Below are 19108 nucleotides of genomic sequence, written 5' to 3'. Positions count from 1 at the left end.
AAGGCCTTTGACCTAAACGACAAATTAAAAGCGCAATATAAATGCAGCCATTCAGCACTTAAAATGGGTCATTTGTCTTTGCCTCCTCAAATGACCCACGTGAACGTTTCCCGATCTGCCACCTCTGTGTTCAAAGGAGAAGTCCAGTCCGAAACTCTCACTTTCCTTCTGCGTGACCATCTGCATTTTGTTTAATGCGCTGAGCTGCACTCACTGTATGTACTGAGATGGCTCAGCCAATCAGGATATCAAGATAATTCTGCAATAAATTAGTGTTTAACAGGAGCTATGACGAGATTTTGAGTGAAATACTTAATTATGAAAAAAATGACAATCATTTTATCATTTGATTACATGCTCTCCAGTTGAATTTTACACAATTGTATTATTATAACCTAAAAAAAAAACATTAATACAATAATATGCCTAAAATGTCAAAACAAAGCCACACTGGCATAAAGTGAACAAATCAAAAGAATCACAATTTATTTTCCTCTTCACTTTGATACTTGTAGTCTACTTCTTCTAAACTCTTCTGAGCTGATGATATGAAAAAAAACCATGTGTAGAACCAAACAAACAATGAATGAACAACCATTAAAAACACATCAGTGCATCATGTTGCATTGGGTGACATCATGGTCATCCACATGAACACACAGTTTATTTTGACTCCGTCCCACACACAGTTCTGCTGCAATAAATATTTTACTAAAGCATCTGTGGATTATTCTGCTGGTAAAAAATAGTTCCGAACAAATGCACTATTTCCTCCTCTGGAATGGTTGATTAAAAACTACTTTAGGAAATTACAGAGCCTCTTTTGAAAATGAAATGATATATTTGAGTAGCACCAGACTTCTTGTACCAGCACCATTGTGTAAGGTACAGAAACTACTGGGTTAAGGGTTGGGATAGATTGCGATCATTAATATAAATTATTGTGGAGCGCTGTGGCAAGTGATCCAGGAATAGTGTCGTCTGCCCTCTCTGCCCGGGAGGGACCGCTGCAGGCTGGCCTCTGTCCTTCTCCCTCTCCACCAGTCTATTGTCGGTGCGAATGGCGAGGCCGATAAGTGAGTCCAGGTCAGAGGGGAGGTCAAGAGGGACGAGAAGGTCTTTAATGGAAGTGGAAGGACCATAAAGGAAAGTGTCGAACAGCAAGGCCGAGTTCCACTCGCTGTCGGCCACTAATGTGCAGAGTGGTGTAGTCCGCCCTGCTGTAGCGACATCAGAGCCTGGGCCGCCTCACGACTGGGAGTGGTGGAGTCAAAAATCGTGCTCAGAGAGTCCATGAATCCACCCTTAGCTGCTCGGTGGGGAAACTCCCAGCGTGTAGCTCAAAGTGAAGCCTACACTGGACCAGAAATGGTCAGCACTTGCCCACCTCACCGGAGAATTGATCCGATCGAGCCACGGGGGCAGCTGGAGCAACAGAGAGCACCGGAGAGCATGGAGCGGGAGTAGAAGCAGCGGGGGGTTGTCGCTGGAGGTGGAAGTACGGAGAGGACCTCCAGCTGGGAGGAAGCGCAGAGAAGCGTGTAAGACTGCAGCTCTGCTTCCTGGTCTCAACTCTGGGTTGTCGACATGGTTTTGGTCAACTAATAAACTTGGCCATATTTCTAGATATGAGAGCTGCTCCATCCAAAGTGGGACGGATGCCATCTCTCCTAATCAGACCAGGTTTTCCCCAGAAAGGTGTCCAATTGTCTATGAAGCCCACATCGTTTGCTGGACACCACCTCGACAGCCAGCGGTGGAATGACAACATGCGGCTAAACATGTCATCACTGGTCACATTGGGGAGGGGACCAGAGAAAATTGGCCTAACCAGGTGTCATTACCACTGACGTGAATGACCTAAACCTAATCTATACCTCTTTCGAACAGTCACCCAGCCTCCCGGCTGCTCGGGAACTACTGGGAGACGGCTAACTGAAGCTACCTGCGGCGGTACCGCACCATACAGGGGACTTGCTAACTATAGCAGTTACTGCGATACCGTGCCTCTAACTCACTGAGCCTCGCCTCCAAAGCAACAAATAAGCTACATTTATTACAAGTACCGTTATCACTAAAGGAGGACGAGGAGTAACTGAACATGTGGCACAAAGGGCAGGAGAGAGCAGGAGAGGAGAGAGCAGAGGAGAGGAGAGAGCAGAGGAGAGGAGAGAGGAGGAGAGGAGAGAGCAAGAGAGGAGGAGAGGAGAGGAGAGAGGAGGAGAGGAGAGAGCACGAGAGGAGAGAGGAGGAGAGGAGAGAGAAGCCATTGCTATCGCTAGGCTAGTTAGTGTGGCTAACAGAAACTGGTGAAACTATCAGATAGTGGTTACTAAAGTTAAGAGACCTGTTCGTGCACAGACAGAACAAGTCTAAGGATAGTGCAGAGATAAGTAGATAATCGCTGATGTGAGAAATATACGAAAATCTGTTTAGGTGAGCAGAGCAGAGAGCACCGTGGCAGCAACACCAATAACCGGAAGTGACACAATACACTTACCGTAGTACGTCAGCCTAAGTCCACATTTCAGTAATACATCGTCCAAAGCCTTTATCATGTTTTCAGCAACTATTTTACAACATATTTAATGTTTTTAGAAAGAAATCTCAGAATAGCCTTTACACAGACATTAAGTTGAAAATGTATAGTCGTAAGATGGTTTTTAAGCTTATCTGCTCCAATCTCCCCACAGGAAGGAAATAGTTTTGATAGAATAATTCAAAAACTTCAAATGGTCTCTTTCAGTGTTTCATAGTTTATTAAAGGGAGTTTCTTTTCTTACAGAAACACATTGTATCACTGCATGTTTTACCTTGTGGTGAAGGTAGAAAAAACTTTATCTGACAGCATTCAGTTCAGTCTTGAACCGTGTTCAAAAGAAATATTACAGGTCTGCAGAGACTGACATGTAAAACTGCCATCAAATAAAGAGGTATTAAGCACAGAGAGTGTTTGGCTCATCTATCACAGTTCAGTCACTGACAGCAGAACAAGGAGCTGTACTGAATCCAGACTGTTGTGTGAGAAGCTCTTCTTTTCAAATACAGTGATGTGACACACTGTTGGAATCAGCAGAGTGGCGGTTTGTTCAGTAAGTAAGGCAGTGATAGCTGTTTGTACATCCATGGTTACTTTGCAAGAAGCATGACTTTCAGATTTAACGATGTATTTATATACATTAATATCATTTAATCAATATTGATGCATCAATGAAACTGTCATTGAATCATGTTGCTGATCATTGAAACATAACATTGATCTTTCATCAGGTTTGCACCCTGAAATATTAACATTGAAATAATAATAGGTTATTTCAATGATGAACAATCTAAAGACATACAGACAGACATAAAATCAATGTTAGTTTAACCTAAAATCAATCGCTGTCGCTCCAACATTGAAATAACATTCATTAAACCAATCTCCAGATAGCAGACCAACATTAAATCAACATTCATTCATTCATACATCAATGTTACCTTTATTACTAATTATTCAACCCCAACCAAAATGATGATTCTGATGGAATTACAACATTGAATCAATGTTGCTATCTGGGATAACCTTAAGCTCAAATGGATCCCACTACTGAATGATTCACTTAGTTGCAATAATACATTACATTATTTAAAAAAAAAAAAACACATATATGACATTTATTTTAAAATCTTCATATTTTAACCGTCATCAACATCTTTCTTATTATTATGATTTTATATACAAAGAAAACATTAACTTATTTTGTTCCCAATGTTTTGGTTTCTTGTCGGTATGAATGCCATTTAAGACAATAAATCTCTTCAGTGACATATTGAAATAATGAAATATGATATTAATGAAAGCATCAGTTTCACCCTACAGTATATGTCAAAGTTGCTTCATAGTGGAACAGTCTGCCCAGGTGTAGTGTGGGTGAGCTCCTCAGTTTATTGGAATCCTGTTACTTTTATGAAAGCACATTCTCTGGGATGTCCACCTGTGCCCTCTGGTCTTTTCCAAAGCTCTATAAAATGCTGTGTCTGCCCACCATTTTCCACATCGTATCGCAGCCACACTGTCCATGTACCCACAAAACATTTCCAGAATACAAAGTCTGCTCTCAGGTCAGCTCTGCACATGCAAATGGCCTTTTGCACCATGTCTGTCTAAATAATTAAATAAGTTGTTCAAAAAAAACACACATTCACATTTTGGCTGCTTTAAGAACATTTATCCTGCGGTTTACTCTTTTTTTTTTTTCTTTTTTTTTGACAGGATGCAAGAAAAAAGCACGAGTGATGCTTCAGTAGTGTGAATGTAATTGCGACACCATTAAACTGAGATATGCTAAAATAATTATTAAAAGAATATTCATTTCAAACACATAAACCTAGAACCAGCACGTACCAGTAATCAGCACTAAACTCTACCTAAATACCTTTAAGGTTCCATCAGTGTGTTTGTCTTTGGGGAGTGAAATGCCGTGATGTGTTTGGACAGAAATTAGGACTCAAGTCAGGACTGTGTTGAAATTTGGCTCACAGTTCTGTAGGTGGATCAGGAGCCTCTCCATGTTTGTTGTCATGAACTGGTTCACGTGCACTCAGGAGAGAAGATCTCCTCCAGGTGTGTCTGGGGGCATGCAGATGTGAAAACAGGGAGTGCCAGACAGGATGTGTGTCCAGCATGTATGCACAACCGTAAAAGACAATATGCAGGAGACATTTTTAATCGTTTGGTGCAGACCACAACAAATGTCACATGATTGTGATATAGACTTATGATACCCTCCAGACAGGAGATAATGTGCCAACAGATGTCAACACAACCATTTAATTTCACATAGAATCCAGATCAAGTTGGTGAAACAGTGTCATATTTACACCTTTTGTATTTTACATTGAGGGTTAATGAGCTGTTAGCTCTCCAACTAGTCCTGCACTAAAGTCACAGTGATCTAACTGTAGATATTTGTATTAAGGTGCTTCAGTGCATGTTAAGCAGCACATGGCACATGCAGCAGTCTGAAGGAAGAACTGAGGTAATGGAGATTTTACCAGAGAAGCTCTTTGATCTGCCTGCCCTGTTGAGATTCTAACGTCTCTTACCTCCTGTTAAATGTTCATTAAAACTAACTTGAGGTTATAGTAGCCTTGTGCACAATAAAACCCTTCGTAATTGTTATAAGGAGCCCTGTAGGTCTGTTTTTCCTGGAGAGCCTGGAGAGGCCAGCGTGCAGTGGCCACTTGTGGTACCACTACCAGGATTCAGCTTCATGTCTTGGTGTTGGCTTTTGGGTGTAATGTCTTAAATATGTATATGCATATAAATCAGTATATTAGCTTGTTCCCTGATCCTGTAGAGCCTTTACATCAGCTCTGCATTGATCGAACTGCACACACAAACAGGAGAGGAAAAATAATAATAAAACACACAATCATCAGCTGGTACACAAAAGGGATGCAGCCACTTTCAAAGACCTGTTAATGATTTAGGAACAGTGTCAGTTTTCATTGTAACATAAATCAGAGGAGATTTACATTTACAGCCTGTGCAAAAAAAGACAAGAAAACATGGATGGAATCTATTCATGTCTGCTAACTAACCACAGTCGTGTCTTCAGTTGCAGCTGTGAATCATTAGTTCAGGGTTTTCAGAGCAGTCCTTAAAGGCTAAGGGAGCAGAGCACTGAGCAGTAATGAAATACGAGTGTAGTCATACTGACACGGACTCATCCATGGTCGAACTGATCACAGTGACATGTGCTTTAATCTCTGAAATCTTTACTGATACAGCCAGTATGTCATTTAATGTATAGTATGATGTTTGAGCTGACCAATTCACAATAATAGAGTTATTATTAATTTATTGTGTTTTATTGGAAAATGAAGAAGACCACTAAATCTAAATATCATCTGTACCAGTGTATCATGACACTCTGAAGCCATTACACTTTGGAGTTAGGACTGACAGTGTTTTTAACTAATATTTGGGTGCGAAATCCAAAACTGATCTCAGTTTCTCTCTATCATGTCAAGTTTTTGAACTATAGGATCCCTGTTTTCTTAAAAACATTGAACAAAATATTGTACTTAACAGGTATGCTTCTTTGTTGAATCTTCGTGAACTTTAAAATCTGCATCACTGCTGTCACTGCATTCTTCAGCATCACTCAGATCTTAGAGGAGGTTCAAAAACTGGCACTGGAATTTCAGCTGAATGAGGCATTGGTCTTATAGCTGACGGTAGATTAGGATATTCTATTTTACTTTTATTTTTCTTGTTAAATCCTGATGTTTTCACTAAACAAAAGTAACAGTCTGTGCAATGATCTTTTTGGGGATACCAAATGCCAACTTTTCACGTGTTCCTTTGGTCCACATCCGTAAACTCTCGACACACTGCTTGCACACTTTGTGAGGGGCCCATGGCTTGTCTTGATCACAGAGTTTTACTTTAAAATATGCAAAATATGCTTGTTTGACAAATGCACTGATGTTTGCCCTCTGACTTGGAATGGTGAAACTAGCACAAATATAGCAAAAGGAGTCAGGGCTGTTTAGGCATTTACGATGAGAAGAAGCAGGAGCAGACATGATCTGGAACAAAGGAAATATATACCTATGGAAATCAAACACTAAGATGGAATAGTTTCAAGCTTTGACAACTACAAAAACATATAGAACTTACAACGGTATGCCCATGGTTACAAGGTTAAGAGAAGAGCCAGCACACTTCCTCTTAATTTCTACTATGCTAGCTTTCTGTGTGCAGATATTGATAGTACTGACCTATTGGGAGCTGCACACACCTCTCACCGCACTGTCTCAATTGTGACTGCAAAAACAAGTTGCCACGTAGCTGTAGATGAGTCCAACCGTAATTAGCTGGCAAGTCTTACTACAGCTGATCAGTGGAATTTTGCTTATCTGGAGGGAGAGAAAAAACTTGACGTGCTAGAAAAAAAAAAAAAATTGGAATCGGCATGCCAATTTTAGTTTTAATCAGCATAAAAATCAAACCTCTGAATTTTTTTTTCAAATTGTTCCCCAGTGTTATTTATGTATAATATGATATATAGTTTAGTATTATATTCTAAAGTGTCATGACAAATTGGGCCACATTCCAACAGTTATGTTCTTCTGTAGGACACTCAAGGTTAATGATTTCATTCTGAACAGATGATGAATACAACTCTCCAAGGAGAAGCTGAATGTTTTCCAAACTGTATTCAGGGGTTTTAGACATGCAGCTCCAAGATAAAATATTTCACATGAATTATCTTTTCTTAGCTGAGGATTGACAGTTTGTTTCTAAATGTCTGTGTATGCATAGTATTGCCAAATATGTGTGTATGTTTTCTCAGTGTTTGTGCCTCAGCTTGTATTGTGGTGGGCTTTCCCAGCCACCATGAACAATAATCAACCGACGTTACATAACGTGAGCATTTATTGTAAATGGTTGTTAGAGTCATGAAAAAAACAAAATGATCGGTTACTCCTCTGTCTGGGTTTTACAGTTTTCTGTTGAATACAGGGAAAGACATTGTTGGCTTTTGTTTCTTAGCATGACCACAAATTGATGTCGTCAACATCAAAAGGAAAATGTGTTACTTGTAAACAAAGCTGCCAGCATTGTGCTGGTTAGATGTAAAATGTGGGCAAAACCTTCATTGGGTGCTCACTAATTATTCTTTAATAAAAGACTTCTAAAAGATGAAGAGATTGGAGACAAACCAGTCAGACATTAACATTAAAAACCACCAAACACCGACTGTTGACGACACAACAGAAACCAGGCCGACAGGACTGTCCACTGCTGACGTGACAGAGGATCCTTCATGTTGTCTGCATGTGAAAGGATGCAGCAACATGATGGATCTACACACTGACACAGCCATACATATAAACACATTTATCTGCACATAAAGAACTGGAGAGGTAAGAGGCTTTCTTGTAAAGCTCAAAAAACATGAACAAAATCCATCAGTTCTAAATGAATTGCATCTTTACATTTTTAACCCAATACAGCAAAGTGTGAATGCATCAAAGTATTTGAGATGGACTGAATTTTTTATTGTGGAAACCATATCCAGAGGAGGTATGAGAGACATCATCTTTACTCCTTCTGAGTGTACCTTTTTCTGTAAGCAGCCTCTGCACTGGAGCAGAGCTGACCCTGATTTACATGTATTTCGGGAAAACCAAGACAATTGGAGTCAGATTCATGGTCCTGCCAGTGGAAACACAGAGATGTACTGATGATGTTCATTCAATTCAGTCAAATTTGTGGTGTACAGTAGAGAATCAGTCAAGAAATGTGAGGGGTGACAACACACACAGGTCTCTGCTCAGATTCAAACCAGGAACATTACATTGTGTGGTAAGCATCTTAGACCACCACATCATCAGGGCCCCTTATTGTCTTCATTAATTCCATAATGAAAGCCCATTTTCTCACAGAGTTCTGTCTGCTGCCATTGAACGTGGTGGGCCACCCTGCTCTGTGCAGCCAGACCTAATAGGATTTAATTGTTGTGGTTTTGAGTGGAAAAGACGGTGTCCAGAGTTTACAGTAATTGAGCAACATTGAATATCTGTTTAGTTTGGAAAGCTGCTGGATGCTGAGAGGGCTGCGACGTCATCGGTTATTAAATCCAGTGCAGAAATATTAGTACTGTTGGCATTTCAGCTCTCATATCAGTCTCATAACAGGTTACAAATTTTGATAAAATCCAACAGTATCTGTCCTGTGCATATGTGTACATGTTTTTCTAATTTTTACACGTACAATATATCAGATACAGTGTGGAGGCTCAGTTTCCAGTCTGGTGTTTAGTAACAGTTAGTACAGAGTAATTAAGACAAATTGTAGGAAAGTTGGTGACTCAACAGATATTTTCCAGGTTATTTTTGACACATTTGTGCTCTGTGTTTTTTCTCCTGTCCTTGGTAATAGGTGCCAGAAGTCAGTCAAAGTTTTTTAACATTCATATGGCTCCTGAGACACATTGCCAAGCAATACTACTCTAGATGGTATTTTACCATATGCATTTACCTTTTTACATGTACATAGCTTTTGATTTTGTTCTATGTTTACTAGTCCTCAGTTTTGTTTTTTTAACTCTGCCTGTGTCTATATATGTTTGATTTCTGTACCAAGAGAGCAAAGCATAACCAGAACAAATTCCTCGCGTGGGTTCACATACTGTACCTGGCAAATACAAATGATGCTGATTCTGATAGGTCCTGGTTTATTTTCATGATAACAGTATTGATTATTCTATTTTTATGAGCATTTGTTCTTTTTTCTTTTTTCTTTTTTTTTTGTTACAGTTTTGACAGTTATTATTTTATTGGAGACCCAGCTCTGGTGACAAAAATATTACAAGTGGAAATGGCGGAGTCATATTTTTAGTGATTAGCACAGTGTGATGTCATTTTGATTTCATCACATTCTAAATATCTAGTTGACCAAGTACATTATTTTGTTAGCACTACTTGTTGTATGATGGCATATCATAGTTATTATGCAAAACCAAAGAAATAAAAATGTGTTAGAGATGTTTTTAATACTCACCATTATGAAATCCAAACTTTTGTTTTAATTGAGTTTCCTGTGTCATGATTTGACTTCTTCTCTGCACACAAAAAGTTCATTTCTCTCAAATTTTGTCATTAATTTATTAAAATCATGTCAGTGAGCATTTCTCCTTTGCCAAGATAATCTATTCACCTGACAGCTGTGGCACATCAACATGTTGGTATGATGGGGCGCCAATTAGCTTACCTGAGTGTGTGCCCCATGCACGGAAACACAGAAACTCAGTCCTTGCTACAGCGGCCCTAGGATTCGAATCTGACCTGTGGCCTTCACTATATGTCAGATGACACAGGTGTGACTTGGACTGGTCACAGTAACATCCTAATCTAAAATGTGCAGTTTTTATCACACAACAGATGTCACAAGTTTTGAGAGAACTGGCTGCTGACAATTGACGCACAAATGAGCTATTGTCTGTGTATCTTCTCTACCATAAGCCATCTCTAATATCTTTTCAGAGAATTTGGAAGTCTTCACGTTAAGTAAATGTGAACCAGTGCAAAAAAGTGACATAGTAATGAGCTTGAGTGCTCAAGTGATCAGCAGTCTTAGGGACTGCAGAATGAAACCTGGTGGTGCAAGACCACAGGCTGAAGCACCGTGTGCCAGATGGCAGCAGGCAGAGCAGTTTGTGGTTGGGGTGATTGGGGACGACTTTGATCCTGTTGGCCTTCTTCCTGCACTGCCTGGAGTTGAGGTCCTACATGGGTGGCAGCTCCAACCTGATGATGCGCTCAGCAGTTTTCACCAACCTCTGTAATGCCTTATGGTTGAGAATGGTGCAACTGCCATACCAGCCGGTGATGCAGGATACTCTTCAGAATCTGAAATACTTAATTAATTCCCACAGGGAAATTGTGTTTGTTACATCAGATCCCAAACAGTAAGTTAGATAGTAAGTAATAGCAAGAAAAAACAAAAACATTTGGACATTATACAAGTTGGATAGTAACATCCCAAGAAAACACTTTACCACTATACACCAATAATATATATGTACTAGGGATGCACCGATGCATCGGGTGAACATCGGTATCGGCTGATGTTCGCCTCTTTAACTGCCATCGGCCATCGGTAAATAAAGATGACCTTTACCGATGGCAGTGGCCGATGATTATATGGCGGGTTTTTGTAGCCAAAACAGGGGCACTTAAGGAATGAGAAATGTCTGCATGGAGCACAGCAGCTTACAGGTGTGCAGCTGACAGATGTGCAGCTTACAGTGACAGTTTCCTCGTCGCTACCTGAGCCACCATCAGATCCTCCCTCACTCACGTCCTGAGTGTCCTGGACATATCCTGTATTCTGTGATTTTCCTCTTTCATTTCAGTTTATGCCCGTGCATGCCCGGTGTCTCCTCTCTGTCTCTCGCTCGCTCCCAATTCACATATACCGCTAAAAATAAATGTGATAGTATAAAACATTACAAGTGAGAAAATGAAATGAAAACATTGTAAGAGCTCCTGTGACCACAGCTGGACACAGCTGGTCTAGAGCCGTCGTATATATGCAGATTGGCGTCCGAGGTATAAATGCTCAGAAATCAAGTTAGTTTCATTTGAATACGTTGTAAGCTTTACAAGCCATCAAACACATATATTTAGGAAAAGTCACGGACTGAGAGACATGTAGTTTTAATGTAAACTTTCTCATTGAGTAAGCTTTTGTCTATCAGGCTAAAACCACTCAAATTATTTTGTTGGGCAGTGTAAGTACTGAAAAAACCTTTTCATCGATTAGTTAGCTATACACAATTTTAGAGGGGTTTTGAAAGTTATTTTTCAGAAAGGAACTTGTCATGTGAATTAAGGTTATATTAAATGTCAAAAAAATTGTTTGTTTCATAAATTTGTCTGATTGAATTTGTGCTCATTTAAGGATAGTATGATAAAAACCTGATAGACTTTCCGTGGCACAGAGGGAATAAATAACAAAAAAACAAAACATCGGCATCTGTCAAGTTGTTATTTTAAACATCATGAACTCATCCATGTATAAATAGGAGAGATCTACACACACACAATCAGAGATGTGGTAATGTCCGTCGACCTGGGGTCTGTCCATTGGGAAATTCATGATCCAAGGCAAAGCAAGGGCAAGGCAAGTTTATTTGTATAGCACAATTCGTACACAAGGCAATTCATAGTGCTTTACAGAGGCAAGGAAAAACATTTGACATTAAGACAAGCGATAGCAATAGCAATACAAAATTACAAAGAGAAGAACATTTAATTAAAAACATCAGAATGTCATTTAAAATCATTAAAACAGCAAATTTGAAAACAATTTAAAACATTAAACGAATCACTGGATTATGATTAAAAATTCTTTAAAAATTCTTTAAAAGAGCTCAGCTATAAGCACGTGAAAATAGAAAAGTTTTTAACCTGGATTTAAAAGTGCTAAGAGTTGGGGCTGATTTCAGTCCTGCTGGTAGTTTGTTCCAGTTGTGAGCAGCATAACTGCTAAATGCTGCTTCACCGTGTCTGGTTTGAACTCTGTGCTCCACTATCTGACCTGAGTCAGTAGATCTCAGAGCCCTACTGGGTCTATATTCTACTAACATGTCATTTATGTATTGTGGGCCTAAACCATTCAGTGATTTGTAAACTAGTAGCAGAACTTTAAAATCTATTCTGTGGCTAACTGGGAGCCAGTGTAAAGACTTAAGAACTGGGGTGATGTGTTCTGATCTCTTTGTTCTGGTCAAAACTCGAGCTGCTGCGTTCTGAATGAGCTGCAGCTGTTTGATACTTTTTTGGGGGAGTCCAGTCAAAAGACCATTACAGTAGTCAAGTCTACTGGAGATGAAAGCATGGATCAGCTTCTCCTGATCTGTTTGGGACATAAAGCCCTTAACTCTGGATGTGTTCTTAAGTTGGTAGAAGGCTGTTTTGGTGACTGATTTTATGTGGCTGTTGAAGGTCAGATCTGAGTCTATCAACACGCCAAGGTTTCAGACTTGGTCTTTAGTTTCTAGAGACAGTAAGCCAAGGTGTTTACTGAAAGCAACCCTCTTCTCTTTATTGCCAAAAACAATTACCTCAGTTTTTTCTTGATTTAACTGAAGAAAATTTTGGTTCATCCAATTTTTGACTTGCTCTAGACAGTTACACAATGACTCTATAGGACTGCAGTCATCTGGAGACAGCGCAAGATATATCTGTGTCATCTGCATAACTATGATAGTTGACATTAGAATTCTGCAGAATTTGACCCAAAGGCAGCATATATAGGCTGAACAAAAGGGGTCCAAGAACTGACCCCTGAGGAACCCCACATGTCATAGCCACTCGATCTGATTAATTACTTCCAATGGTCACAAAATAACTCCGCTCCTCCAAGTAGGACCTGAACCAGTCTAGGACTGTTCCACGGAGTCCTGCCCATGTTTCCAATCTGTCCAGCAGTGTGCTGTGATCCACAGTGTCAAACGCAGCACTGAGATCCAGCAGGACCAGAACTGATACTTTGCCTGAGTCAGTGTTCAACCTTATATCATTTAACACTCTAATAAGAGCTGTTTCTGTACTGTGGTGAGCTCGAAAACCTGATTGAAATTTGTCAAAAAGTCCACTGGAGTTCAAAAAAATTACTGAGTTGATTAAAAACCACTTTCTCAACAATCTTGGCTATAAAAGGAAGATTTGAGACAGGTCTGTAGTTGGTTAACTTGGAAGTATCCAGCGTTCGCTTTTTTAAGAGTTTCCTAAACCCCTAAAAGTAGCTGCTGATGGCAGCTACTTTTAGGGGTTTGTAAGCTTATCAACTTTTTGTAAGCTTATCAACTATAGCAAACAGAGTGCGAGTGTTGTTGATGTTCTTATAAATAATTTTAGAGAAGTGTTGCTGTCTAGCCTTGATTAACTCATGCTTGAAATTACAGAGACTTTGTTTGTAGAGGTCATGGTGAATTTGGAGTTTAGTTTTTCTCCATTTACGCTCTGCTTTCCTGAATTCTGTTTTCAATGCCTTTACCGTCATAGTGTTCCTCCATGGTGATCTCTGTCTTCTCAAGGTCATCTTAGTTTTAATAGGAGCAACAGCATCCATGACATTTGAGATTTTCCAGTTGAAATTATCCAGAAGTTCATCAACTGTCTCTGCGCTCACAGTTGGTGACATTGCTATAGCCTTCATAAACTTAGCACTAGTATTCTCATTTATGTACCTTTTCCTAACAGACACAGAGGTTATCTCAATGTTTGGAATTGTCTGTAAGTCAAAGAACACACAGAAATGATCAGAAAGAGCCAAGTCCTTAACAACAACAGAAGAAATGTCAACACCTTTAGAGATAACCAGATCTAGAGTGTGTCCCCGAGTGTGTGTGGGCCCTTTGACGTGTTGGACAAGGCCAAAGGTGTCAAGTAGAGAACAGAAGTCTTTGGCATTAGTATCCATGTTGTTGTCTATGTGAATGTTAAAATCCCCAGTTACGATAAAAAAGTTGTAGTCAGTGCAGATAACTGACATCAGATCAGCAAACTCATTAATAAATTCCAATGACATAGGGCGGATGCGCACTATAGGTCTCTGTCAGACCAGGACTGAATGCTGAAGATAAGTCATTGAACAGCATTCAGATATCAGCTCTACGTACAAGTTACTGCATCTCTTAGTCCAAAAAGTGTTTTTCACCTTCATGGTTTCAAAGGAGTTGTGAATGTTCTTGGTCATAAAAGTTTTCACAAGGGCCAAAAGAACTCTTAAAGGCACATATGGGGCGGCTGTGGCTCACAGGCAGAGCGGGTCGTCCACTAATCAGATGATCAGCGGTTCGATCCCCGGCTCCTGCGGTCTGCATGTCGAAGTGTCCTTGGGCAAGACACTGAACCCCAAATTGCTCCCGGTGTGTGAATGTGTATGAATGCTTAGATCCGCAAACTGATGAGCAAGTTGGCACCTTGCATAGTAGCCAATGCCATCAGTGTATGAATGTGTGTGAATGGGGTGAATGAGATATGTAGTGTAGAGCGCTTTGAGTGGTCGGAAGACTAGAAGGGCGCTATATAAGTACAGTCCATTTACCATTTACATATTCTGTCTTTGAGTGAATGAGTGTTTTAATTTGAATCATCACTCTTGCTGTCAGAACTGTCCAGAAGTAAACATCAGTGCATGGTTTCACTAAGTCACTCACTGTCTTGTGTTGTCTCATGTAGGGATCTACCTGTTGGACATGATCTACATCGACTCAGCCTATCCTGCATCAGACAGTATCATAGAGACAGAGCAGCGGACCAATCAGATGAACAACCTTCTGAGGGTCATCTCTGACCTGCAGATGTCATGTAACTATGGTAAGAAACAACTGCTGTGTCTCAGTTCTGGTAATCTATCATGGGTACATCTTACATTTGTATACTGAGATATTCACGACAACTGCTTCAGCTCCAGCAGCTTCCTCAGTCTCTGCCTTTTTTCAATGCCAGTGGTCCCTCCCCTTCTGCTACGTAGCAAAAATTGCGACCACTGAGGGCGAGAAGTGTTCAGTGTTCAACACTTTTCCTTATGCATGCACCATCCGTGTACTCACAATACACTGACTTCTGACATAACGGACAGTGTCAACACACTTATGTAGAAATAGAAGTATGTGAATTAAGACACAGCAAACATCTACATTGTCTAGTAGAAACAGTATACAGTGGTCCCTCGTTTATCGCGGGGGATACGTTCTAAAAATAACCTGCAATAAACAAAATCCGCGAAGTAAGTTTTACAGTTATTTTACATGTTTTAAGGCCGTAAAACCCCTAACCACACACTTTTATACACTTTTCTCAGACAGGCATTAACATTTTCTCACAATTCTCTCTTATTTAAACACTCTCAAAGTTAAAACTTTTGCAGATTTAACAAAAATAAGTACATTACTGTATTAGTAAATGAAACCAAAGATCAAAACCTGTTTTAAAGCCCAAACATTTAACAAATTTAATTTTAATGATCAGTCTACGAGGTTTGACACATAAGAAATTATCACCAGTAACTCACGCGTATTTCATAGTTCCTCTGACGGTGCCAAACACAATGCGCGTTCATACTGTACAATACGCTGTAAAAAAAAAAAAGCATGCAAAATTACACAAAAAAAATCCATGAAACAGCGAGTCTGCGAAAAGTGAACCGCGTTATAGCGAGGGACAACTGCACTTCCTTTTTGCTGGTGGTAATGACTATAATAGAAGTTTTTTATTGCACACAGAGGAAAATGTGCATGTGTGTGTGTTATGTTCTGAACAGACAATTTAAAGTATCAGTATCTCAGTGCATAATTTCTTTTAGTCAAACTGATTTACAGCAAACAACCTGAACATAACATATGTGGAACGTTTTTCCAACCGTCTTTTCTGCAGATTATTTGGTGACTTTGCCACATGTCCAGAAGTATCTGCTGTCAGTTCGCTACATAGAGGAACTTCAGAAGTTTGTGGAGGATGACAACTTCAAGTAAGTTTCATCTCACTTTCATCTTCCCCACACCCCCATTCACACCCACTTTTTGTCAGGCCCATGGAAACATAGAGGTGGGCGTGAAATTGACAGGGGTCAATGCACAGGAAACGACAGGCAGCTGGTTTTATCTTTCTCCACAGGGAGCTCCTCCATCCAGCAGGCACTGATCACTTTCTCAGGCCACATCTCAGATCGTCAGCTTTGGCTGTCTGCCATGACTGGTCACAGTTCGGAGTTAGCACTTGATTGTCAGGGTGGAACATCGTGTCACAGCTCTGGTCTATTTATTTCTCAATCTCACCTTCTTCAGACTCCAGTTTTGGGTGGGACTTAAAATATGCTGAAATAATACATCAAACTTGATGGGTCATAATTCAGTGATTTTCATTTGGATAATAAATTCAATTCTGAGATGACTGAAAGGCTGTGTCTCTACTGGCAGACTCCAAGAAAGATTATATAAGTTCTGAAAGAAGAAATAAGACATTCTTCCTTTCAAATTGAAAAAGGGATTTATATGGAATAAATCACAGCCAGGCTCGGCTCAATACTGTCAATGCAGCATGTTAAATTTATCATTCTTATTGTGTGAATGCATGAATGCTTTTAGTGTTAGACACCTGTCCAGACAATATGGACCTATAAGACACTACTTAGATTATCTGCAGAGGCACTACAAGATCAGATCTCATCTGTAGGTTTCTAGTGACCTGACGTGAAAATAATCCTGTGTTTCACAGGAATTGTATAATTTGGAGGATTGTGGAATTAAGAACAAGAATGATTTGATGAAAAAAAAAGATTTAATATAAAGTTGGTTGGGAAACAGAGTGAGTCTGTGCTACATGAAACAGTACGATATCAATACCAGATGAGCCGCAGCACAGGCCAATACATACAGTAGCTATGAGATACTCTACTGAGAATACATTTCTTTTTGTTTTTTATTCCTAAATACGGGCCTGTAAAACTGTAATGCAGTAATTCATAAAGCACTGGTAAGAACGACAGTCAGCAGTCGATGAAGACATCCTACACAGCAAACCATCCCTGTCTCAATTACGTTACCATCTGGGATATTTGAAAGCTGCCTTAGACTTTTGGAGCAGTAGAACCAGCTGGAAACACAACACTGACATGTTCTCACTTTCTAAACTTATTTACACACAGAGCAACATTTGGAGTGGTGTTTGAGTCCATCTGATGAATCTCCGTCCAGTATTCATTCTGTTAGCTGTGTCCTGAGAGGAATATCTGACTCTGTGGCTAAATGCTCCACTGCATTCAGCCAGTTACAGACTGTGCCTGTTAAAAAACAGCTGCAGCTTTAATTTTTTTCAATCCGATGACGTTCATTTTGAGAACATTTAAAATAATTTTAGGAAGAAAGTTTCCATCAAAAAGCCATCAACTAGGTTCAGGTCTGTTTAACATCGTTCCGCGAGATCCTGACAGACTCACTTTGCTAAAGTGTCAATCTAAATGTTTGCTGCAGCAGTCTAAAATACGCAAGCGGAGAAAGACAAAGTTCCCATGGGTAGCTGGAGGATGACCAGAGCCTTTCAGAGGGCACCATTAACCTGGAGGAACTTTTGTGCAGAACATGTGTGTAGGCGCGTCCCCAGAGTGTGTCGTCAGCTCTATCTGTCAATAATGTGTTAAATCAAGAGTCACTCTGGGGTCAGCTGGCAACGTGCAACATGATGGAGGTACCAGTGAAGAGCAGTAAAGTTTAGTAAAGATCTGTTGCACCATTTTACGTCGTTAGACATGAAGAAATGGAAAAAATATCAAAAGGGATCAATAAGATCATAGCTTCAAATGACACAACTGAACATTCACGGGTAATTTATGGACAAAATTCAAATTAACTTTTGATTCTTATCAATGTTACTTTAAATGAACACACATTAAAAAAACATTACTTTAGTGTAGTTTGGAGATATAAAATCAGACATAACTGAGACAAATGCAAGCCCTCCCACCTATCTATGTACTGTATGTACGGCTAGTGTACCACTTATGTTGATGGGACATTCTGAGCCTTAGTAACGTCAAACACTTTTGACAGTGCAACATGAAAAGATTTGAGCATTTCTGTTATTATTCCTGATTGCTTCTAATTAGCAGGTATTCATGCTCTAAGTTGAGGAACTACAGTTCCTATGATTTGGGTTAAGTAAACAGGAAGTATAAGGTTTCCATGGAATTAGTGAGTTTGCTGTAGGATACAAATTGAGCGTTTTTGTCAACGTATTAGCATCTTTCACGTTTCAAGTTTTTACAATATATCCCAGGGGGAACATGGATGTCTATCATTTCAAGGCAGTCTATTCATTAGTCGTTGACATATTTCACTCAAAGCCACAAAGATCAACCTCATGGTGGTGCTAGAGTTTTAAGTCTGAGAATCGATGAAGTCATTAGGATTCATTCTCAGGCACCATGGATACAGATTTATATTCTAATCTATTGTTGAGATATTTGAGTCTGGAGCGAAGTGGACGACCACCAGACTGACATTGCCATCCATAGCCATCATCCATAGTACTGTAGTTGCCCGGACTCAGTCCTCCTGGTGTTTGGACTGTCCTGCAGAGGACCTCAGCATTTTCTGCCAAACTGCAGCTCACAGGGAAATAATCCTGTGGGGGACCTTGAGATTGTCCTGCACAATAACAGACAACATCATGTAACCTTTATAATCTTCAACATTTTCCTTAACACCCAGGGATTAGTACACACAGGCTCCAATTAGCTTCTGGAAAAAAAATCTCATTTGTGTATTAACATCTCCAAAATAATAAGAATCAAAGTTTGAAGTAAGCAGAATTAATGTCATGAAGCATTTTATTTCCAGTAGGTCTGGATTCTACTCCTCCAGGTTATACTCGTTGCAGTTTGATTTTGGAATTGAATGGAAAACCTGCTCATGGTCACAGTTACTCTGCATCAAAACAAAGGATGACTGGTCATGTTAAGATAATATGCTAAGGTTTAAGACTGTCATATAATTGTGGTTCATTTTCATTGTGGGATGTCACTGTATTTCATCAGCACTAT

The 19108-nt window shown here is 39.8% G+C and overlaps 1 protein-coding gene across 1 annotated transcript in view; it reads left to right on the top strand.

Moving 5' to 3' along the window:
* Positions 1–19108, top strand: part of LOC104926504 (ras-specific guanine nucleotide-releasing factor RalGPS1) — a 99960-nt gene that overhangs the window by 53195 nt on the left and 27657 nt on the right. Inside the window, exons 9-10 of the mRNA XM_019272199.2 lie at positions 14749–14886; positions 15946–16039. Of these exons, the coding sequence (XP_019127744.1) occupies positions 14749–14886; positions 15946–16039 (232 nt within the window). The remainder of the gene's footprint in view (positions 1–14748; positions 14887–15945; positions 16040–19108) is intronic.

Source organism: Larimichthys crocea, chromosome I (assembly GCF_000972845.2).
Source record: "Larimichthys crocea isolate SSNF chromosome I, L_crocea_2.0, whole genome shotgun sequence".
Taxonomy (NCBI): domain Eukaryota; kingdom Metazoa; phylum Chordata; class Actinopteri; family Sciaenidae; genus Larimichthys; species Larimichthys crocea.
The sequence above is the reverse complement of the archived record's forward strand: the minus strand, read 5'-3'. Positions and strand labels throughout refer to the sequence as shown.